The sequence below is a fragment of the Tachypleus tridentatus genome, chromosome 11, assembly GCF_004210375.1.
Source record: "Tachypleus tridentatus isolate NWPU-2018 chromosome 11, ASM421037v1, whole genome shotgun sequence".
Taxonomy (NCBI): domain Eukaryota; kingdom Metazoa; phylum Arthropoda; class Merostomata; order Xiphosura; family Limulidae; genus Tachypleus; species Tachypleus tridentatus.
Genome location: NC_134835.1, coordinates 30,384,125 through 30,409,062, shown reverse-complemented (window position 1 = coordinate 30,409,062; position 24,938 = coordinate 30,384,125). Strand labels below are relative to the sequence as shown.

The window sequence follows — 24,938 nt, the reverse complement described above, 5'->3', positions numbered from 1 at the left end:
GATGACCACACTCTATCTGATCTATAATCTATCCTCTCTGTTGATGACCACACTCTATCTGATCTATAATCTCTGTTGATAACCATACTCTATCTGACCATACTCTGTTGATGACCATACTCTATCTGATCTATACTGTCTGTTGATGACCATACTCTATCTGATCTATACTCTCTGTTGATGACCATACTCTATCTGATCTATAATCTATACTCTCTGTTGATGACCATACTCTCTGATCTATAATCTATACTCTCTGTTGATGACCATACTCTCTCTGATCTATACTCTCTGTTGATGAACACACTCTATCTGATCTATACTCTCTGTTGATGACCACACTCTCTCTGATCTATACTCTCTGTTGATAACCATACTCTATCTGATCTATACTCTCTGTTGATGACCATACTCTATCTGATCTATACTCTCTGTTGATGACCATACTCTATCTGATCTATACTCTCTGTTGATGACCATACTCTATCTGATCTATAATCTATACTCTCTGTTGATGACCATACTCTATCTGATCTATACTCTCTGTTGATGACCACACTCTATCTGATCTATACTCTCTATTGATGACCATACTCTATCTGATCTATACTCTCTGTTGATGACCATACTCTATCTGATGTATATTCTCTGTTGATGACCATACTCTATCTGATCTACACTGTCTGTTGATGACCATACTCTATCTGATCTATACTCTCTGTTGATGACCATACTCTATCTGATCTATACTCTCTGTTGATGACCACATTCTATCTGATCTATACTCTCTGTTGATGACCATACTCTATCTGATCTATACTCTCTGTTGATGACCATACTCTATCTGATCTATACTCTCTGTTGATGACCATACTCTATCTGATCTATACTCTCTATTGATGACCATACTCTATCTGATCTATACTCTCTGTTGATGACCATACTCTATCTGATCTATACTCTCTGTTGATGACCATACTCTATCTGATCTATACTCTCCGTTGATGACTATACTCTATCTGATCTATACTCTCTGTTGATGACCACACTCTATCTGATCTATAATGTATACTCTCTGTTGATGACCATACTCTATCTGATGTATATTCTCTGTTGATGACCACACTCTATCTGATCTATACTCTCTGTTGATGACCATACTCTATCTGATCTATACTCTCTGTTGATGACTATACTCTATCTGATCTATACTTTCTGTTGATGACCACACTCTATCTGATCTATAATGTATACTCTCTGTTGATGACCATACTCTATCTGATGTATATTCTCTGTTGATGACCACACTTTATCTGATGTATATGATCGTACATTATAGTCTGACTCTGGGTATTTTATTATAACAACTTTATATGAAGTTCGAGTTTACTTAGGTTCCACATCTTGAGAAACTTTTCATGAACCTTTCACTGTGCGTGAACGTCGACCTTCAAAGATTCTTTTTCAGCAAATCAAAAACACGAAAATCAATTTGTGCTGCATTAAAGGATTTGAAAGGTACGTGGTCGAACAAGAATGTCGTGTTTCCAGTTCCATTGGTTGTTCATCTGATTAAAACGGTTGTTGGCATTAAAGGATTTGAAAGGTACGTGTTCAAACAAGAATGTCGTGTTTCCAGTTCTACTGGTTGTTCATCTGATTAAAACGGTTGTTGGTATTAAAGGATTTGAAAGGTACGTGTTAAAACAAGAATGTCGTGTTTCCAGTTCCATTGGTTGTTCATCTGATTAAAACAGTTGTTGGTTTGGAGGTATAGCTGTAAACTTGTGAATCTTCAACACATTTAGATGTTTGTTTATTATTTTATTAACGATATTATTTAATAAAACAACTGTCAACTCAATTAATATATATATGTATGTATGTATTGGGTCAAAAGGTTCTCTTTCTCACTCATATCCTTAACCTGTTTGGATACAATGTTAGAACCTGTTGTTGTCTTAAATGCTTTACTTCGCGACTTTTATTTCCATGAAGAATATTGAAGATTTTCTTCTTCTTATGATGTTATTATTTAAGTTTACCTTTTTAACAACGTTACCATAGGGATATCCTCCCTCAAAAAATACTGTGATACCTTATCAAGATATAATTATACCAGTGGCAGCACTGATATATCAGAACACTGAGATTTTAGCGTGGACCAAAGATATAAGTGCTGAACAAGTGACTCTATGACTCACATCTGTGAAAACACGCCACTGTTTTAATATATGCAAATCATTCCTTAAATAATATGATTTCACCTATGAAAAATAAACACGTTGTTTCCGAATTCACTGTAGGCACAGAGCTAACAAAGTCCAAACTTCATAAAATAATAACATGTATAGATAGAGAGATAATTATGTAACAAAGTATGGTAGTTTTGATTCATTTTTTACTTTAGCTCAAATCCTCATTTAAAACTCTCTATGCCTTATCCATCACGGAGAATCGAACCCTTGATTTTAGCGTTGTAAGTCCGTAAGATCATCGTCGATCAACTGAAGAAAAACTAAAATAGAAAAATGCATTAGAATTAGGCCTTATTGTATCCAATATTGCTATACAGTGGACGGAGTTCACTCACCTCTTCTACATTACGAAGCCAGTAAGAAAGATGGTTAAACGAATCCATGTTTGTCACATCGTACATGATTAAAATCCCCTGAAACAAGGTTCAGAAAAACTCAAGCTTAGAACTAATTATCCTTTCAATTAGTGCTACGTATGAGAAAATATAGAAACATTTATAATTTATTTATTATTTTTAATGAAACAAGTATCATTGACATAAAGAAATGTAAACATATCGACTTGAATATTTCACAAATACGTCGAAATGTTTATCCAAATAATATATTATACAGTTGATAATGTCTGAAAGACTGAGAGTTAATAATATAGCAAAGACTCCAACAATATTTTATACGGTTAGTTATGTGTAAAATACTGAGAGTTAATAATATAGCAAGGACCCAAACAATACTTTATACGGTTAGTTATGTGTAAAATACTGAGAGTTTATGATAAGGCAAGGAACCAGCAATATTTTGTACGGTTAGTTATGTGTAGAACATTGAAAGCTAATAATAAGGAAAAGACCGTAACAACAACAAAAACTAGTAAAAGAAACTGAGTTTGAAAAAAAAATCGCATGTAAGAAGACCAATACTTTTTTACCATAGCGCCTCTGTAGTAAGCTGTGGTCAAAGTTCGAAACCTTTCCTGGCCAGCCGTGTCCCTAACAAAAAAAACAAGACAAACGTATTTAACAAATCTAATTTGAAAACGAATTAAATAAAATTCGTAATAATTACATTTAACTTACTAAATCTATTTTATGAAAGTTGATGATATAATATCCCATCGACTACTGCAACTTATTACGCATCTCAGTTGGTCTAATGAGAACTAATTGGTGTTTGGAAAGTCCTCGTCGGCACTGGATATTTCTAAATATGATTTATATGCTTTTGTTATTTACTCTGAGTTTCTATAATAGGGCTACTGAAGAATTTATATTGTTATGTCTTGTATTTCAAGATGTTCTAGAAGCGGAACAATAATAAGTCTACCCATTATAAACACATGATTCTGGAAAATGTAGGAAGGTGTTTTTCTATTAACGTGTGTTTGCCTTTATTAACACGTTCTTCAGGAGCCAAGAGTGTCTTTACTTTACAGTTTGTTGAATATTAAAAGTAACTTCATCGGGAAACTCCCATAAAGGGTGGACTTGAACGTATTTTTTTCGAGACAGGTTTTGGTTTGCTAATTGATACATTACCTGCTGTGAGTAAATTCAGTATATATAACAATAAAGCCACATTATCAGTATCATTAATTAAACAACTACTAACTTTTTATGCTTCTGTTATCATTTTTTTATATTTAACTTTCAAATGAAATACGAACGATTTTACTTGTGATTCAGTAAGGAAGATCGAAGTATCACGATAGTCAACAGTGGGATCAGCAGACAGCAACGTTTTGAAAGCAGCTACATGTGTCATATTGTACTTAGTTTGCTGCACAGTATTTACCAAGGTGATTCTAAACAGTTTCTGAATATCTTTGTGTGTCGTTTAGATACTTCCATGTTTCTTGTGTTTGACTGCTAATCCCGTGATGCGCTGACGGGTTCCAGTCACTTTACCACTCAAATCGCAGTCCAAATGCTAAAGCATTGTGGGAAATACCTTCTTTTTAGCCAATAAAAATGTCCAAAAATATTAGTTCAATTTAAGAGAAAACAGATTGAGTGGTTTTTGTTTTTTTTCTCTTAAAACAAAAATTTTCACTACTGTCTCGTGAGGGGTCTGTTGAACAATAACTGTTCATTCAATTTAAGTCATCACCACTGAGATTAGATACACATTTATATGCTTGCTATATAAAGCCTGCAAAGGCCAGGTGGTTAGGACGCTCGATGATCGTGGGTTCGAATCCCCATCACACCAAATACGCTTGTCGTTTTAGTCGTGGGGTGTTATAATGTCACAATCAATTCTACTATTTATTGGTGAAAGAGTAGCCCAAGAGTTGGCGGTGGGTGGTTAGGATTAGCTGTCTTCCTCTAGTCTTACAATTCTAGCGCTGATAGTCCTCGTGTAACTTTGCACAAATTTCTAAAACAAATCTCGTAGAGGAACCTCCGTTTCTTTAGACGCTACTAATGAATTTCAGAAGTATATAAAGATACGGAAATTTTGTTAAATTTATATAAAAACAAATATAAATAGTTTTGTTTTTTTGTGTATAAGTATCCACCTATCTATCTTTGTATACAGATTAGATTTACAGTTAAAAATACAGGAAAATTTAAAATCATCTGGGCAGCAGAAGGTCCTAGGTTCCAGTCCCTGATATACCATCGAGCTTTGGACGCATTATAACAGTGACGGTTAATTCAATTTTTCGGCTAAGAGGTGGAGGCGGAGAATGCTAGTAGCTGGCTGCACTTGCCTTGTTTATCAATCCAAAATTAGGGATGTCGTTGTTTGAGCCCTTGGGATATGTGAACGTTTAGCACTAATGTCTTTTGAGGTACCGTTCAATCTATTTATGCCAGATCTTTTTAGCGTTACTTCGTATTTTGTTTAATAATGCTTCTGTTACAACATTTTAGTGGCATGGAACAGTCGGGTTAACAGAAGTAGGGCTCAAACTACATTATAATTTGTAAAGCGTCTCGAAAAAAAATATTATTTTGAAAGGCAGGAAGAAAAAAAAAACATTCAAAATGTTTATATCCAATAATTTAAGGAAGTGTTTTATTTACGTTATAACTATTAGTAGAAAGCAAAACAAGTAGCTTGAACATATATATCGTTGCACAAAGTAAGTAAATGACACGAATAGATACACATTTAATACATATATATATTGTGATTGGTTTAGACTATCCAATGATAGGTTGCTAAACGTGACCTACTTTTCTTTGTGACCGTAACAAACGAATTATACTCAGCTTGCATGTGGATTAGTGGCGCACCTCCGTAATTACATACGTCAGTCACGCTCGCTATCTATACATAAGGCCCACTGTAACAGACCCGTCGAAAATCTATAATGATGTCAGATGAGACCCTTTGTGAAAGTTACATATTGATTAAAAAACCTGATGTGTGATATTTGGTAGAATTTAAGGAGGCCTACGATGGATAACGTAATGTGAAAGTGTGAAAAGTTATGATTCAAATGCTTCAAGTGTTAGTTGACTAATGCGTTCTTAAGTTGAAAACTGAGTCTATAAAATAAGTTATTTACTACTGATTAGCTATCTTTAACCTTTTTAACTGATACCTTTTATGGTAATCTTAAATTTGTTAATTAATACCTAGCACCCAGTGGCTCAGCGGTATGTCTGCAGACTTACAACGCTAAAATCCGGATTTTGATACCCGTGGTGGGCAGAACACAGATAGCACATTGTGTAGCTTTGTGCTTAATTCAAAACAACAACAATTAATACCTGCAAATACACTTAAATATAGTGACTACTACTTTAGTTACGACGTAGCCTTCCGAAATCTCCACCTGAGGTTATGGAATAATTGACCTTGCTTAGCCTTTATTAAAAAAACAAACAAACAAAAACTTCATAATATAGCTAAGTTGTCCTTTAAGACAAAACAATCAATTACACTAACAAACTTGTGTTTAGAAGGGGGAATATTTAAAGTTTTTGGAACAGCTATTGATGGAATATTAAATGTATTTGGATACAACGTTTAGTTTTTAACAATGTCTCTTGTATTGTGTTTCCTTTCTACTGGTGCGTGTTTGTGTGTGCTTTCTTACAGCAAAGCCACATCGAGCTATCTGCTGAGTCCACCGAGGGGAATCGAACCCCTGATTTTAGCGTTGTAAATCCGTAAACGTATAGCTGTACCAGTGGGGGACTGTTCTACTGGTTTCTTATCTTATACCATTGACAGAAGTGTAAAACCTTCCAATCTTGTTTTTCATAATACAGTAAAACCAACACACTACAAGGATACGTGTAGGTAAATAACACACTACATCGATCGTGTAGAGAGGAGAATAAGAAAACGAAAACCGCCAAGAAATCCATTTCCAAGATAAGTCACGTTGCAATCTTCTACACTGACGTTTTCCCGAACTTGCTAAGAATATTTGATGTAATCTCGAGTTGCGTACCATTCTTTATATTATATGTATTTTGACTTTCATAACCTTACATGTAAGTGAAATGTAGACGTATTTTGTGTATTAGCAGAAAAGTAACCTTTGGCACACTATGAAGGTTTACAACCGAGGGACAAATAGCGACGAAACTATACGGTAAACTACGCAATAAAGTAAATGCCATTTTCAGCAGTGCGGAAAGATGGCGCTAGTGACACTCAATATTTTAAGTAAATGAGAAAACTTGGGTTTCTTTTGCTGTTAAACTAAAAGGTACATAGTGCACTGTGTTTGTTCTACTCACTACGGGTATTAATACTTGACTTTTAGCGTTATATATAAGCCTTCTACTCTTCTCAGTTCTATATAAGTTATTGTTGTAGTAAATGAGGCCAGTTCTATATAAGTTGTTGTAGTAAATATGGCTAGTTCTATATACATTGTTGTTGTAGTAGATGTGGCCAGTTCTGTATAAGGTGCTGTTGTAGTAAAGGAGGTCAGTTCAAAATAAGCAATTGCTGCAATAGATTAAGACAGTTCTATAGATGTTAATGTTGTAGGTGTGGCCAGTTCTATATATGTTATTGTTGTGGTAAATGAGGTGAGTTCTATATAAGTTATTGTTGTGGTAAATGAGGTGAGTTCTATATAAGTTATTGTTGGGGTAAATGAGGTGAGTTCTATATAAGTTATTGTTGTGGTAAATGAGGTGAGTTCTATATAAGTTATTGTTGTGGTAAATGAGGTGAGTTCTAAATAAGTTATTGTTGTGGTAAATGAGGTGAGTTCTATATAAGTTATAGTGTTGTGGTAAATAAGGTGAGTTCTATATAAGTTATTGCTGCAATACGTCAAGACAGTTCTACAGAAGATATTGTTGTAGTAAACTAAGCCAGTTCTATATATATTGTTGTTGTAGTAGATGTGGCCAGTTTTATATAAGTTATTGTTGCAATAAACTAGTTTAGTTCCATATAAATTATTGTAGTAGTAGATGTGGCCATTTCTGTGTAAGTTTTTTCTGTAACGGAGACTGCCACGTGAACTTCACTGTTCAAGTTACAGATGTCTAGAAAGGCTAGTGGTAATGAAAACTGTCAAAGTCGTAAACATCTGAACAGTTGCTGCAGATAAGCGAGAGACAAACTAAGACTGTATCATAACACGAGGGTTTTATATGACATAAAGCAGCTGTATTGAACCTTTCTGTTTTACTTACACCAACCTATTTGGTCTATATTGTAGCTAATTACTCCCTGTTGTTGCTAACGCGTGAGCTTTCAACCCTTGTCACAAAATAATTTCCATCGTAAAAACGTTTGTTTATTTAGCGCTGAGCCACATATTGGGCTGTATGTGATATGTCAATCTCAGGGAATCGAACCCAGTTGTAAGTCTGCAAACGTATCGAAGGGCTCCCCATGAAATGAAATAAGGTTTTCAAGTAAACAGGGTGTATATTTATGCATGGAAACACAAGTACTTGTAATGGTCACACACGCATCTAACAGAAAACTGTATACACGATTATTTCAATTACAATCCGCGAAGCTAAGCAGACTTTACTTTGCTGGAAACTGTTTGATGTTGAACTTACGAGCAGAGTGGAGCGGTGGAAAAATTCCAATAAACAAAACTAAATATAGTGTTTTCAGTTTAATTGTTTATGCTTAAATCAATATTAAAAACACAAATAAAACTATCATAATAAGGCAAAGAATATCGAGTGAATACTAATTTCTTGTTTGTTTGTTTTTGAATTTCACTCAAAACTGCACAAGAGCCATCTGCGCTAGTCGTTCCTAATTTGGCAGTGTAAGACTAGAGGGAAGGCAACTAGTCATCACCACCCGCCGCTAACTCTTCCCTTTCACCAACAAACAGTAGGATTGACTCTCGCATTATAACACCTTCCACGGCTGAAAGGGCGAGCATGTTTTGGTATAACAGAGATTCGAACCCACGACTCTCAGGTTACGAATCTAGTGCCCTAACCAACTGGACATGCCGGGCTGTATCAGTTTCTTTGTGTTCGAAAACATAAGTATATAATCACAACACAGTTAATTCTCAGAATACGTAAAGACTTTATTAGTAACTTGTTTCCTGTAACGTTCGAATATCACTACTTTAGTTCAAGTTTACGTAAAAATAAGTTTCTAATATTTTTACCACAGCTATTATAATAATATCCAGTTTCTGTTTGCCCTGAAAACGTGTGCTCCTTGCTTTCGAAATGACATGTGTGCGCATGTCATTTCAATGAATGTAAACAAAAGGTGGTTGAGAATATACTTCAGTAGAAACTTTGTAAAACAAATTAATAAAAGCCTATCAAAGTCCGTAAAAAAAAAAAGTGTAACATTATGTCGTTACAATAACATTAGAAAAACATTATAGGTTTATTTATTGATAGTATTAAGTACGGTAACCCTAACGAACCTAAAGCATAACACGTACAAAAGTTAGTGTTAGTTTATCTCTTTATCAAATATGAACCATGCTTAACAAAGGCATTCCTGATTTTAGGCCTAATACAAGTCGACTAAGATATTGATGTTCTGCGATTGAAATTATTTTGTATTATTTAAGAAATCCTGTATTTAAAGAATTACACTTGTAATAAAAAATTAATTTGACCTGAAATGATCTGTAGATCTCTGCTAGTATCAAGTATTATCAAAATATTATTATTTATAACAATTCAAAATATGCTGTTTAACAAAAGAATGCATATCGAACTGGTCCTTTGGTTTTTATCAAGCTATATTATTTCTCTTTGTGTCTTACCATATCTGTAGTTTCACAGGTGTTCCATCCAGGTTGATGATTTTTTGTTTAAAATCAATTCCTGGAAATAAAAAGAAGGAAAAGAAATTGATACACAGATATTTGTTCTCAACTTTGCATAAAACTGTGTTTAACAGATATTTGTTCTCAACTTTACATCAAAACTGTGTTTTACAGATACGTGTTCTCAACTTTACATCAAAACTGTGTTTAACAGATACGTGTTCTTAACTTTACACCAAAACTGTGTTTAACAGATACGTGTTCTCAACTTTACATCAAAACTGTGTTTAACAGATATTTGTTCTCAACCTTACACTAAAACTGTGTTTAACAGATATTTGTTCTCAACTTTACATCAAAACTGTGTTTAACAGATACGTGTTCTCAACTTTACATCAAAACTGTGTTTAACAGATACGTGTTCTCAACTTTACACCAAAACTGTGTTTAACAGATACGTGTTCTCAACTTTACATCAAAACTGTGTTTAACAGATACGTGTTCTCAACTTTACATCAAAACTGTGTTTAACAGATACGTGTTCTCAACTTTACATCAAAACTGTGTTTAACAGATACGTGTTCTCAACTTTACATCAAAACTGTGTTTAACAGATACGTGTTCTCAACTTTACATCAAAACTGTGTTTAACAGATACGTGTTCTCAACTTTACACCAAAACTGTGTTTTACAGATACGTGTTTTCTTCCCTTACACCAAAACTGTGTTTAACAGATATCTGTTTTTAGCCTTACACCAAAACTTTGTTTCAAAGATATCTGTTTTGAACCTTACACCAAAACTGTGTTTGAAAGATATGTTTTGAACCTTACATCAAAACTGTGTTTCAAAGATATCTGTTTTCAATGATGTATGTGAGGTATATGTTACAATAAGAATATACACATCTTACAGTAAAATAAAAATAATCAATTATCTGCCCAAAAAGAGAAGTTTATGATAGAGATTTTCTGAATTCTCTGTTGTCTGTCCAGGTAAATGCTTCACAGATTGTGGATGGAGGTTCACTGGTTCCATGGAGAGAAATAAACAAACTTTCAGGTTTAGGTTTTGCGAGTTTCAGAGACATTTTTTGCATTTTCGCGTTTCTTACCATTACTTCGTTCACTGTTCGTGGATCTTCACTAAATTTTTTGTGGGGATTTGTTGGGCCCCTGGGATGATACACGCAAACTTACGGTGCCAAAGTTTCTGTTCTGCAGTTTTAGTGGGTATTTTTTACAATTACATGTAAGGGAAGCAACTTTTCATGCCATTAGATACCCTTTTATTAATCATAAATTTACATAACTTACGTCCAGAGGGCAGGTTCTCCGGCTAGTTATAAATAATACAGATGTTTATTTTATATGTACTTCCTTTGGCTTCTACGTGCTATCGAAGGACATAAAGTGATTGATTGTTTTTGGAATTCGTGGAAAACTTCACAAGGGCTACCTGCTCCCCAGCCTTCTTTGAGCCGTGCTATCGAAGGTTTTTGGTTTTGGAATTTCGCCTTTAAGCTACTCGAGGGCTATCTGTGCTAGCCGTCCCTAATTTAGCAGTGTAAGACTAGAGGGAAGACAGCTAGTCATCACCACCCACCGCCAACTCTTGGACTACTCTTTTGCCAACGAATAGTGAGATTGACCGTCAAATTATAACCCCCCTATGGTTGAAAGGGCGACCATGTTCGGTGTAACGGGGATTTCAACCTGCGACCCTCAGATTACCAGTCGAGTGCATCAACCACCTGACCATGCCAGGCCAACGATATAAAGTGTCAACTAATACTTGGGATCCAGTTTATCCGTTTCCCGTGAATCGTTGCGGGTTTATAACGTTAAAATATGGGTTCGATAGTTCCGGCGGGTAGAACACAGCGGGTTTTGTACTTAACAACAAACAAATGCATGCGCTTAAGTCTGGCTCTTTCAGTTCTGTTCCACTTATTTTTTGAAATTACGTTTCAAAGTTCAAGATGCTTTGTAGGCAGTGTTCACCTAACATTGTACTGGTGCTGTTTGGGGTAAACGAGTTATTGAAAACGAAATTATATTTTTCGTGTTATTATGGTATGTTTCAGCGAATAATGTGGCATGCTAAGACAACGGGTATGCAGGTATATATATCTTTATAACTGTACTGATCTGTATTATGGCCTGGCATGGCCAAGCGCGTAAGGCGTGCGACTCGTAATCCGCGGGTTCGCGCCCGCGTCGCGCTAAACATGCTCGCCCTCCCAGCCGTGGGGGCGTTATAATGTAGCTATCAATCCCACTATTCGTTGGTAAAAGAGTAGCCCAAGAGTTGGCGGTGGGTGGTGATGGCTAGCTGCCTTCTTTCTCTTGTCTTACGCTACTAAGTTAGGGAGGCTAGCGCAGATGGCCCTCATGTAGCTTTGCGCGAAATTAAAAAAACAAACAAGCCAAAAAGAATTATCAAACTTTGTTGTATACCACTAGGTGGCAGAAAAGACAGTATTTATACACACAGGAAGTGTGTATTTACATACAGGGCTGCAGCATTTCATCAAGTTCCAATCGTCTTGGTTTCCTTGGACTCAACTCGTTGACTGTCAAGGACCGTGTGTCTGCTGGTGTGTAACATCCTTCACACGTTAAATTAATTCACACACAGGCGTCTTCTAAGTTTAACAAAGTTTCCTGAGCACTCATCAACCAATAGCGCCAAGCCTTCGGGCCTCTACAAGATCCCGTGCCTTCTTCATGACGGAATGATGGTAATGGTTTAAACTGACAAAGGTCTAACAGAATTTTTTCCTGTCAACTCTGGAGTTAAGCAAGGCTGTGCCATCGCACAAAAGTTTGACAGACGAAAAGCTCTTAAGGCCTAGTTGCTTTAAGGTCAGGAACTGAACATCACTGACCTCTAATCTACCTGCAGTATGCTGACGACAAAGAACTGAACATCACTGACCTCTATGCATGCTAACGACAATCAGATGCCATCTCTCAGCGAACAGGGGCTTCAGGACATCTTTAACACTTTTGACTTTGCCTACCAAAAAATGGGGCTCTCTATCAAATTGACCAAGACCCAGATTCTCCATAAACTAGCACCTGCGATGGTCAACCCTGTATCTCCTGCTGTCAAGGTACAAGACCAGGTCCTTGAAAACATCAGCAGTTTTTTGCAATCTGGGAAGCCATCTCTCAGCTGGAGCACTTTCGTCAAAGGTGCTTCCAGGCTATCTTGAAGAGCAAATGGGAAGAATACAGAACCAACTTCAGCGTCCTCGAAGAAGCCAAAATCAACAGCATTGAAGCCACCATCATCAAGAGCCACCTCCGATGGACAGGCTACATGCTCCGAGTGGATGACAGCCGACTCTCGAAACGCCTCCTATATGGTCAATTGAAAAATGGGAAATGAATGAGAGGAGGGCAGAATAAGCAGTTCAAGAATGGCCTGAAGACAACACTCAAGAGCTGCAACATTGATGTTAACAATTGAGAAACTCTCGCTCACGACCGAACCACCTGGAGATACCTTATCCGTCAGGGAGCACTATTCTTTGAGTCATCAAGAAGACAACATTTTAAAGATGAGCGGGATAAGAGGAAACAACGCAGGCTGAAACTGAAACCTCTTCTTCCCTTTGAACTGACCTGCCCTTACTGCCAGAAGCCAGATGACCTGTGCAGCAAGGATTGGCTTCATTAGCCATCTCCGGAACCATCTATGAACTTGGAGGACCATCATCCACGACTTCGGGGAATCATCATGACGACGATTTACATATACAGGAAGTGTGTATTTACAGATCCAAGGAGCATGTATTTACAAATCTACGAGATATGTATTTAGATATCCAAGAAGTACCTATTTAGATATTCAGGAAGTGTGTATTTACAGATCCAAGGAGCATGTATTTACAAATCTATGAGATATGTATTTAGATATCCAAGAAGTACCTATTTAGATATTCAGGAAGTGTGTATTTACAGATCCAAGGAGCATGTATTTACAAATCTATGAGATATGTATTTAGATATCCAAGAAGTACCTATTTAGATATTCAGGAAGTGTGTATTTACAGATCCAAGGAGCATGTATTTACAAATCTATGAGATATGTATTTAGATATCCAAGAAGTACCTATTTAGATATTCAGGAAGTGTGTATTTACAGATCCAAGGAGCATGTATTTACAAATCTATGAGATATGTATTTAGATATCCAAGAAGTACCTATTTAGATATTCAGGAAGTGTGTATTTACAGATCCAAGGAGCATGTATTTACAAATCTATGAGATATGTATTTAGATATCCAAGAAGTACCTATTTAGATATTCAGGAAGTGTGTATTTACAGATCCAAGGAGCATGTATTTACAAATCTACGAGATATGTATTTAGATATCCAAGAAGTACCTATTTAGATATTCAGGAAGTGTGTATTTACAGATCCAAGGAGCATGTATTTACAAATCTATGAGATATGTATTTAGATATCCACGAAGTACCTACTTAGATATTCAGGAAGTGTGTATTTACAGATCCAAGGAGCATGTATTTACAAATCTATGAGATATGTATTTAGATATCCAAGAAGTACCTATTTAGATATTCAGGAAGTGTGTATTTACAGATCCAAGGAGCATGTATTTAGATATCCAAGAAGTACCTATTTAGATATTCAGGAAGTGTGTATTTACAGATCCAAGGAGCATGTATTTACAAATCTATGAGATATGTATTTAGATATCCAAGAAGTACCTACTTAGATATTCAGGAAGTGTGTATTTACAGATCCAAGGAGCATGTATTTACAAATCTATGAGATATGTATTTAGATATCCAAGAAGTACCTATTTAGATATTCAGGAAGTGTGTATTTACAGATCCAAGGAGCATGTATTTACAAATCTATGAGATATGTATTTAGATATCCAAGAAGTACCTATTTAGATATTCAGGAAGTGTGTATTTACAGATCCAAGGAGCATGTATTTACTAATCTATGATATATGTATTTAGATATCCAAGAAGTACCTATTTAGATATTCAGGAAGTGTGTATTTACAGATCCAAGGAGCATGTATTTACAAATCTATGAGATATGTATTTAGATATCCAAGAAGTACCTATTTAGATATTCAGGAAGTGTGTATTTACAGATCCAAGGAGCATGTATTTACAAATCTATGAGATATGTATTTAGATATCCAAGAAGTACCTACTTAGATATTCAGGAAGTGTGTATTTACAGATCCAAGGAGCATGTATTTACAAATCTATGAGATATGTATTTAGATATCCACGAAGTACCTATTTAGATATCAGGAAGTGTGTATTTACAGATCCAAGGAGTATGTATTTACAAATCTATGAGATATGTATTTAGATATCCAAGAAGTACCTATTTAGATATTCAGGAAGTGTGTATTTACAGATCCAAGGAGCATGTATTTACAAATCTATGAGATATGTATTTAGATATCCAAGAAGTACCTATTTAGATATTCAGGAAGTGTGTATTTACAGATCCAAGGAGCATGTATTTACAAATCTATGAGATATGTATTTAGGTATCCACAAAGTACCTATTTAGATATTCAGGAAGTGTGTATTTACAGATCCAAGGAGCATGTATTTACAAATCTATGAGATATGTATTTAGATATCCAAGAAGTACCTATTTAGATATTCAGGAAGTGTGTATTTACAGATCCAAGGAGCATGTATTTACAAATCTATGAGATATGTATTTAGATATCCACGAAGTACCTATTTAGATATCAGGAAGTGTGTATTTACAGATCCAAGGAGTATGTATTTACAAATCTATGAGATATGTATTTAGATATCCAAGAAGTACCTATTTAGATATTCAGGAAGTGTGTATTTACAGATCCAAGGAGCATGTATTTACAAATCTATGAGATATGTATTTAGATATCCAAGAAGTACCTATTTAGATATTCAGGAAGTGTGTATTTACAAATTCAAAAAGTGTATATTTACATATTCAGGAAGTGCTCTTTTACCACCACAAAAAACACATTTAGTTTTTAAGTGAAACAGTACACTTATATGGATTAGCTCGTAAAACGATTGAAAATAATCTATTTTGAATTAAAATAAGAATTCAGGTAATTAGAATTCAAATTATGTTTCTCAAGTGTAGAACAGGAGATGGAGTTTTGAGTTCGTGATGAAAATGTTGAGATAAAAACTGCGTCCCTTTTCATCAAGTAACAACTGCAACAACTGAATAAGTTAAATGTTTACAGCGTCTATATAATCTAAAGAAAATACAAGTTCCTTTGTTTCAACTTATGGCTAAATTCTAATAATAAATAGAACATAGTTTGTATTACTGGTACTGATTTTTGTAAAATATTTTTCACGTTCATCGTCGAGTTTTTCTCTAAATTTTTAGATATATTCCTACACATCGGAGGCCCGGAATAACCAAGAGTGTTAAGGTGTTCGACTCGTAATCCGAGGGTCACGGGTTCGAATCCCGGTCGCACCAAACATGCTCGCCCCTTTCAGCCGCGGGGGCGTCATAATTTGACGGTCAATCCCACTATTCGTTGGTAAAAGAGTAGCCCAAGAGTTAGCGGTGGGTGGTGATGACTAGCTGCCTTCCCTCTAGTCTTACACTACTAAATTAGGGACGGCTAGCGCAGATAGCTCTCGAGTAGCTTTGCGCAAAATTCAAAACAAACCAAACACTTATAGCCAGTGAAACAATATTAGACATAACACTATTGTTTTGGAAGATAATCAGTTGGACAATAAATACGTAGTTGAGTTCTCTAATGGTTAACCTAATGATTAACATGACAAAACTATCAATTTGAGGATTCATGGTTCGAGACAAAACGTGTTTGAGTGCGTTGTAAGCGTGACAGTCAAATTTCACTATTTGATTAGGTGAAAGCAACCCAAGAGTTGGTAATAGGTTCTGTTAATTAGTTGCCTTCCATGTAGTTTATTAGGTCAAAATTAGGGACAGTTTGTACAGACAGTCTTTGTAAAGCTCTGTGCAAAATTCTGACACAAACCAGCAAAATTTCTTTTAATTACGTAGTGAATTTCTAAGTGTACAGTTTTGTAATGATCCACACTTCCAAAATATAAACTGATTTGCACTTTCAGTTGCGGCATAAAGGCTCTGAGTTTTTTTCTCAAGTACAAACTTTTAGCTGATAGCTCCATCATCTCTTGACCGATTTGAGATCTAATTACGGCTAAGGACTCGGGAGGTCAAACCCTTTCGATTGATGTATTTGACCACATTCAAGGTCTCATAGATCAATTTACTCTAATTCCACGTAAAATAATTTTAATTTGAGGGTGGGCTGGTAAATATCCTGATAAGATATAAAATACAGTTTGTATTGGTGACACACAAAAATATAGCTAACAAAAAGAATTTCAAGTGTCGCGGCTATTGAGGTTTCCCTCTTTTTTGTTTTTTAATTAAAAACAATGCACATATTTTCGACCATGAGTCTTTTTGTTTATTTGTTGTCAGGTGCTAAGAAGCCACACAATGGGCTACCTTTGATCTGCCCAACACGAATATCGAAACCCTAATTTTAGTGTTATAAGCCTTCAGACGTGTTCCTGAGCCACTGAGGATGGCTATAAAAGGATTTTCTGAAGAATAATATCATGGCTGAAAATTCGGACATTGTTTTTATAAAAACAAATAAGTTTTAATATTTTGAAATTGAAAATAATTTTATCTCTGTTAGAAAAACAGCTGTTATTTTCTGTGACTCAGAATTTTGGAGCTAGCCAGTCACGTTCTCAAGTTGTGGACGTATAATAAAAGTGACAGTCAATCTTTTGTATGGACTACGAGTGGTGAAGTCCTGCTGACTGGCTCTCTTTCTTCTGGTCAGTAGATTGAAAACACTGCACAACAGTTTTTTGAAAAGTTTTGCTTCCTGAAAAGTTTTTGCTGATTGTGACAGGTACCTGGTGGATATGCACAAACATAGTTTTGGTTTTGCTTCATAACGTAGGAACACTGAGAAATAGACAGTTAACTGTTTACCGGCAAGAACGTATTTAATTGCGTATGTGTACCTAATACCCTATTAAGTTCAACATAATTAAAAGTGTTTTGCTCCTGATTTTCGTTTGTATTCAATGTCCGGTGCATCACGTTTCAGTGTCCAACAGTAGTCAGCAAACATTGACGGATTCCAGTTGCCCTGATATCGTTTTTCCATTGCAGCAATGTCCTGGTGAAACTGAAGATTTCGATGAAACGGTACATGATGGGCAAATTTGGATGTGATTTTCTTGATCAGCAGCCAAAAATCTATAAGGAACACCCAACAGTGTTCAAGAAGCAAAACTTTTGTTGTGCAGTGAAATTAGAGACAGCTGAAAGTGGTCCAATTCATTTTGTTATCACTGAAAACTGTATATACAGGAACAGTGTCTTCTACATCAAATGATTATAAATACAATAGTTTTATTTACTTTTAGTATTTGGTTTAGTTATTTAGATGTCACTTCTGTTATGTATTATACACCTAAACATAAAATTACACCAGCTTTAAAGTTAAGCCTAAATTTGATTTTGTTTCAGTATAAATCTCAAAGTCGAAGACGACTTTTGAAAACGTGTTACTGTTATTATTATTTGTTACTGTGAAAATGTATTTAGACAGGAGAATAATTGTTTATCAAAACGAAACACTTCTCATAATAATTAACAAGCCTTTTCACATCAACTTGTAACTAACCTACGTATGTCATGTTATTTTAACACCACAGCATGATATTGCCTAGTGACGTAAAACGCTACAATGTTGATTATTAGATACCGATTTCTGATATTCACCCAAACTGATTAATTACTCGTCAATCAGTCTCAGAACTGAGGTCGCTAACTGAAAATAGGAAGAGGCACAGTTGCGGTAGCAGGCTGGCTCCACTGTTGTACAAGGGAGTTGAAGCACACACCTTAACAGCTAAACAAGTTAGGCTTAGAAATTTCTTTGTTTATTATTTATCAAGTCGAGTTCGCAGTTCGGTGTGAAAATACGATATTCCATTTTAACCGGTTGTTCCATATATGTAAAACAGGCGGTAGAATTCACGCGCTATTGGTATAACAGGTTGTCTCTACGCAGCTGTTAGTGGGCGTTGCAGTACATGAACACTGAGCTGTTTATATAAACGATAATTACTGTTTCACTCTGGTGTTATAAAATACAATAAAGCCACTTGACTGCAGATGCTACCGGTATCAGATTGCCTATATAATTGCCAATGGGTTTTGCAGGAGAGATCGTTTGTTTGTTTTTGAATTTCGTGCAAAGCTACAAGAGGGCTATCTGCGTTAACCGTCGCTAATTGAGCAGTGTAAGACTAGAGGAAAGGCAGGTAGTCACCACCACCCAACGCCAACTCTTGGGCTACTCTTTTACCAACGAATAGTGTGATTGGCTGTCACATTATAACGCCTCCACGGCTGAAAGTGTAAGCACGTTTGAGGTGACGGGAATTTGAACCTGTGATCCTCAGATTACGAGTCGAGCACCCTAACCACTTAATCACGCAGGCCCAAGATAGAGCGAACAGTAATCTAGAACAGCATTTTTAAATTATGGGCTGTACTTCTCTGGAGGGTGCATCGATAGAGTCAGTAGTGCAAAGTATATTCTATTAATGAAAATAATTATTACAATGCACATAGCACTGTGTTTATCCATGTATTACATCTTCTCATTTAGTTCACTTATTTAAAAATCGGGGAAGTAGGTAAAACATTGAATTCTACAGAGTTTCTGATAAGTGACTGATTATGTCGCTGTCAAAACATGTGTAGGTTGGTTTAGTCCTCCTGTTAAAGTAGTCGCTTGTTTTTTGAACTACAAAGACAGCACGTGGAACACATTTCGTAGTGCCCCAGTGGCACATCGGTACGTCTGTGTTATTATAACGCTAAAAATCGGGTTTCGATACACGTGGTGGACAGAGTACAGATAACCCATTATATTGTTTTTGCTTAATTCAGAACAACAACACATTTAGTAAAATATATTCAAGTGCCGCTGGTTCCAAGGTACTAGGGCACCCTGTTTTCAAAACGAACATGAATTTTTCTGATGGTCTGTCTGTTGAAGTGTGTCGGTAAAAATGTTTCATGGTCTTAAATCAACGAGGTCCAGCATGGCCAAGCGTGTTAAAGCATGCGACTCGTAATCTGAAGGTCGCGGGTTCGCATCCCGGTCGCGCCAAACATGCTCGCCCTTTCAGCCGTGGGGGCGTTATAATGTGACGGTCAATCCCACTATTCGTTGGTAAAAGAGTAGCCTAAGAGTTGGCGGTGGGTGGTGATGACTAGCTGCCTTCCCTCTAGTTTTACACTGCTAAATTAGGGTCGGCTAGCACAGATAGCCCTCGAGTAGCTTTGTGCGAAATTCCAGAAACAAACGAACAAACAAACATAAATCAACGAGGACCTGAAGTCGCTCAACAGAATGAATACTTGCACGTGAATGGAACCAATAATTTGCAGTTCTTCTCTTAGTGTCGTATCCCATGAAGCTGTTCATCTAAGTTATCTTTTAAATTATATTTTAAAATAACTTCTTGTGAAAAGCAAATGCCAGAGTAATAAGTAATAAACTCATTGTTACAAATTCCTTTTATAAGTCAGAAGTTGACAGAGTATATCATGGTTTGGTGGCTAAGAAACTCTTCTCAAAATCTGCGAGTCGCGAGTTCGAATCCTACTACGCAACATGTCCGCGCTTTCAACCATGGGAGGAGCTGTAACGTAAAGGATAATCTTTACTATTCGTTGATAAAAAATAGTGCAATAGTTGTCGGTGGATGGTGTTGACTAGTTGTCTTCCATCAAATCTGCCACTTCAAAATTATGATGGTTAACGCAGATAGCTCACGTGCGAGAAACTCAACAAACCTACTAAAATTTCAACTAGATAGAAACTTAGAAGATAACTTGTTAGTAATAGAACTAAAACAACGTAGGAAGTCACATAAAATCAAGAAAGTGTTGGGAAAACATTTACTTTTGGTTTTTATTGTCACCTAGCGGAAAAAAGAACAATAAAAGATTCACTGACACATAAAGTTAGCGTATCATTGGTCGAAACTGTCCAATAAAGTCTAAACAGTTGCTACCTTCCAAGTCGAATTTAACAAAACTTTGTTTTTTTTTTGTCTTTGAAAACGAATTTCGATGGTTCATTAACATGTAATGGGATTTTCTGAATTTTGGAATTAATTTTCAGAATTCATCGAAGATATGTAATGCAACATTGTGTATTTGAGCTCTAATTTGTGTTTGGTTCACTGCTACTATGTAATAAAGAAATGAATGTGGTGTTGATCCGAATTTGAAGTGTTTTAAACCTGAAATAATATTGAAAGGACCCGGCATGGCTAGGTGGGTTAATGCGTGCGACTCGTAATCCGAGGGTCGCGGGTTCGCATCCCCGTCGCACCAAACACGCTAGCTCTTTCAGCCGTGGGTGTGATATAATGTGGGTCAATCCCACTATTCGTTGGTAAAAGTAGCCTAAGAGTTGGCGGTGGGTGGTGATGACTAGCTGCCTTTCCTCTAGTCTTACATTGCTAAATTAGGGACGGCTAGTGCAGATAGCCCTTGTGTAGCTTTGTGTGACAATTCAAAAACAAACAAACAAACCAATATTGAAAGAAAGTTTTCTTGTCAGAGCTCCCGTCCAACAATGAAACACTTACTTTATTGTATTTTTATAAATGTGTGTTAAGCTCCTAGCTTGATATACAGGGTGGCCCGTAAGTCCCTATCCATCCACATATCTTATGTATCCAATGTATCTGTGTACTGTCTCGCTGCATAATATTAAGCGACGCCATTTTCTGTGTGGCGTTTTCAAGTGTAAATGGGCTTACATGGGCCATATTTCTCTGAAAAAAAGAAACAAATTTATAATACATGCGTGATTGAATATAACATAATAACATATGTATGGGTAGGGACTTACGGGCCACCCTGTATACTACAAGGTTCAGTTACTGTTTTATTTAAAATACCAAAACTACTGATATTTTATTGGTAAATAGACATACCTACAGATTCACAAAACAATGCAATTACATTATTTGATTTGGAGAATGATAAAATTCATTAATATTCAATGATTTTTCTATTTTTCTTAACTTTTCATAGCACAGAAGTCTCTTTGTGAATAAGAGGTGAAAAGGTAGAACAGGGTACTTTAATTATTGCTAAACTAAATGGAGTGTCCGTCCGTCCTCCTGGACCTTCCGGAAGTTATGTAAGTTCATGATTTTTAAAAGGTTATCTCAGGACATAAAAAAATTTCTTTTTTTACATGTAATTGTTAAAAAAGGCAAAAACGCTCATAAAAACTACAAAACACAATATGTGAAACCGCAACTTTGCATGTATTTTTTCATAGACCAAACAAACCTCCTTGCCAAATTTGATGAAGATACGTCTAACGTAGTGGTTAAAAAATGCAAAAATGGCCATAAAAACAGCAAAATACAAAGGCAAAGCAGAAATTGTGTGCATGCATTTTCGTATGGATCCACTGAGCCTACATTCCAAACTTTGGTTCGCATAGTTAGAGCGTTCGATTCATAATCTGACGGTCGTGGGTTAGAATCCCCACCGCACCAGAAATGTTGTTCACAAACAATCAAAATAAACAAACAAACAATACTAATTAAAAAAAAATGTCCAAACATGGACATACAACAGATAATAAACAGTACTATTATATTTATATAGATGATTATTGTAATATGTATTATACCATAATTTCATATATGTCTTCGAGTTTTGACATACCAGTTGAATATTAATATGGTATGATGGATTTAAATATAAATAAACGGACAACTTTATGGACACATTTTTTTTTTTTTTTTTACATTTCTGTTTGTAATATCTTTTATAAATTTGTTTGTGGACCACTGTTATAGATTCGTGTTTGTTGATCTCTCTTATAGATTTGTGTTTGCTAACCTCTCTTATAGATTCGTGTTTGCTAATCTATCTTATAGATTTGTGTTTGTTGACCTCTCTTATACGTTCGTGTTTATTGTTCTCTCTTATAGATATCTGCTTATTGACTTCTTTCATAGATTTATGTTTGCTGACCTCTTTTATAGATTTATACATGCTGTGTTTCATTCAAATTCTAAGACTATGATCTCTACAGTATTCTCAAAGTTTTATAAACAAATGTTGAAAGATAAGTCAAAGGTTAAAGTAAATTTATATCATTAACATACATTGTCCAGCGTGTTAGTGTTAACCCTCGTTGTACATGAATGCTGAAACTCATTTCCTGGATATTTCTTGGTATATATGAGCTTTAACAATGAGCAAATTAAAACATTAATAATATCAAACCGGAAGCGTGTAAAATGAGGTTAATAGTCCACGTGTTCTTGTAGTATATGTACTCAAAGTACAAGTTATAACGAACAATAAAAATCTGTACTTCACTCACTTTAATTTAAGCCTTTTTTTATCAATATACATATGCGTCAGCGGTTATTATATTTTAGGGACTCATCATGATAATTCATTACAATAAGTTTGTTACAGATTGACAAAAGATATGACCAGAAATATATCGATGAGTTACTTAGCGTTTCGACCACTACTAGTTTTATGTTTGTTGTACCCTAACTGACCTGACAAGCCCTGATATAGGGCGAACTGGATGTAATGGTGTGGTTTACATATTATTAACATTTTCCTCTGTTTTCACTCGTGAGGTTCTTTACGGTGCACTAGTCTTATATCTTACACACTTTTACGTAAACCCCATCTCTTTAGCAACATTACGATCAAACATTAAGCTTTATACGTTTATAACCTAATCTCAAACAAAATCATATGAAAGAACATAAGTTTATTATAATCTCTTTATGCCCCGAATAAAACATTTTAAAGAAATTATTTGATATTCATGAATTGTCTGGTTTTGACTTCGAATTTAAAGGTATCTTTAAAACGTGCAACAATGTCTCTCTTGTTGCTTGTTTTACTTGGAAATGAGTTGATACAAGAGCCAAACAAAAAGGGGAATTTCAGAACCACACTATTTAACACTGAGAAATAAGATTCTTCCCTACAACGTGTGAAATATATTTACTTGTTGTGGATGTCTTTAACCAGAATGACTTATTATTGAATAATATGACACGGTTCTTTATGTACAACAATTAAAAGGTTAGAACCAAATGTGGTTATCTATAACCAGATTGACTTACTTTAGAATAACAAAGTAGTTTCTTAGAGTGATTAAAATAGCTTTAACTCTTATTACATATTGTAGTTATATATAACCAGATTGACTTACTTCAAACAATAAAGCAGTTTCTTAAAATGATTAAAATAGCTTCAACTCTTACCTATTGTGGTTGTCTATAACCAGATTGACTTACTTTAGAATAATAAAGTAGTTTCTTAGAGTGATTAAAATAGCTTTAACTCTTATTACCTATTGTAGTTATATATAACCAGATTGACTTTCTTATAATAATAAAACAGTTTCTTATAGTGAGTAAAATAGCTTTAAGCCTTATCTATTGTGGTTGTTTATAACCAGATTGACTTACTTTAAACAATAAAGCAGTTTCTTATAGTGAGTAAAATAGCTTTAAGCCTTTCGTATAGTGAATATTTACAAGCAGATTGAGCTGATTTTCTTCAGAATTATTAGATCCTTCCTTATACCAATTAAAATAGTCTTAAGCCTTACCTATTGTGGATATATAGGTGTCGTAGAATCTCTCATCACAGTAGCGATGAACAATACAAGTTTTCCCAACATTGCTATCGCCTAGCACCAGAATCTTATAAGTTGCAGCAAAATCCACCGCCATCTTACCGATTCACAGATCGATCACGACTGGCGCTTGTAGCTCATTGTGTGACGTAGACGTGTGACGTCACTACCCCAAACGTTTACGTACCGAATTGTCATGTATGGTTGAGTTGCGCCAGGCTGTCTATATGAAATATCGTGAATCATAAGAGATGGCGCCATTCACCAACTAAACTCTCAAAGTACGCAAATGATTATTGCTTACTGAAGCTAAACTGACAGAAAACACCTGGAACATCATAAGGAAAGTTTCACACCACGTAACATTCAGAACAACATCGTCACTGTCATGCTGAAACAATTTCTATGACTCAACGGTTCACATTCAGGGTTTAATTCATTTACAAGCCACTGTTTATATTATCACCAGTTTCCCCCCTCGCTAGTACAGCGGTATGTCTCCGGATTTACAACGGTAAAATCAGGGGTTTGATTCTCCTCGGTGGGCTTATTAGATGACTCGATGTGGCTTTGCTATAAGAAAACACGCATATTATCGCTAATGTTTATATTATCGTGGTTGATAAACGAAACAGATAATAAGATAATATTTACTGCTATCGTTAAAATATTCCGCGTATGATTATCTTATCCATGACAGAT

The 24,938-nt window shown here is 35.5% G+C and overlaps 1 protein-coding gene across 2 annotated transcripts in view; it reads right to left on the bottom strand.

The window, feature by feature from the left end:
• Window positions 1-24,388, bottom strand: part of LOC143231856 (ras-related protein Rab-8A-like) — a 31,683-nt gene extending 7,295 nt beyond the window's left edge. Inside the window, exons 1-4 of one of the 2 annotated variants that reach the window (XM_076466591.1) lie at window positions 24,210-24,383; window positions 9,448-9,508; window positions 3,187-3,247; window positions 2,594-2,671 (exon numbers count right to left, since the gene is read on the bottom strand). In XM_076466591.1, coding sequence (XP_076322706.1) covers window positions 2,594-2,671; window positions 3,187-3,247; window positions 9,448-9,508; window positions 24,210-24,333 — 324 coding nt within the window. In that variant the 5' untranslated portion in view covers window positions 24,334-24,383. Of the gene's footprint in view, window positions 1-2,593; window positions 2,672-3,186; window positions 3,248-9,447; window positions 9,509-24,209 lie in introns of both variants that reach the window. The other variant, XM_076466592.1, reaches the window with a different exon arrangement.
• Between the last annotated feature and the right edge of the window lie 550 nt (window positions 24,389-24,938).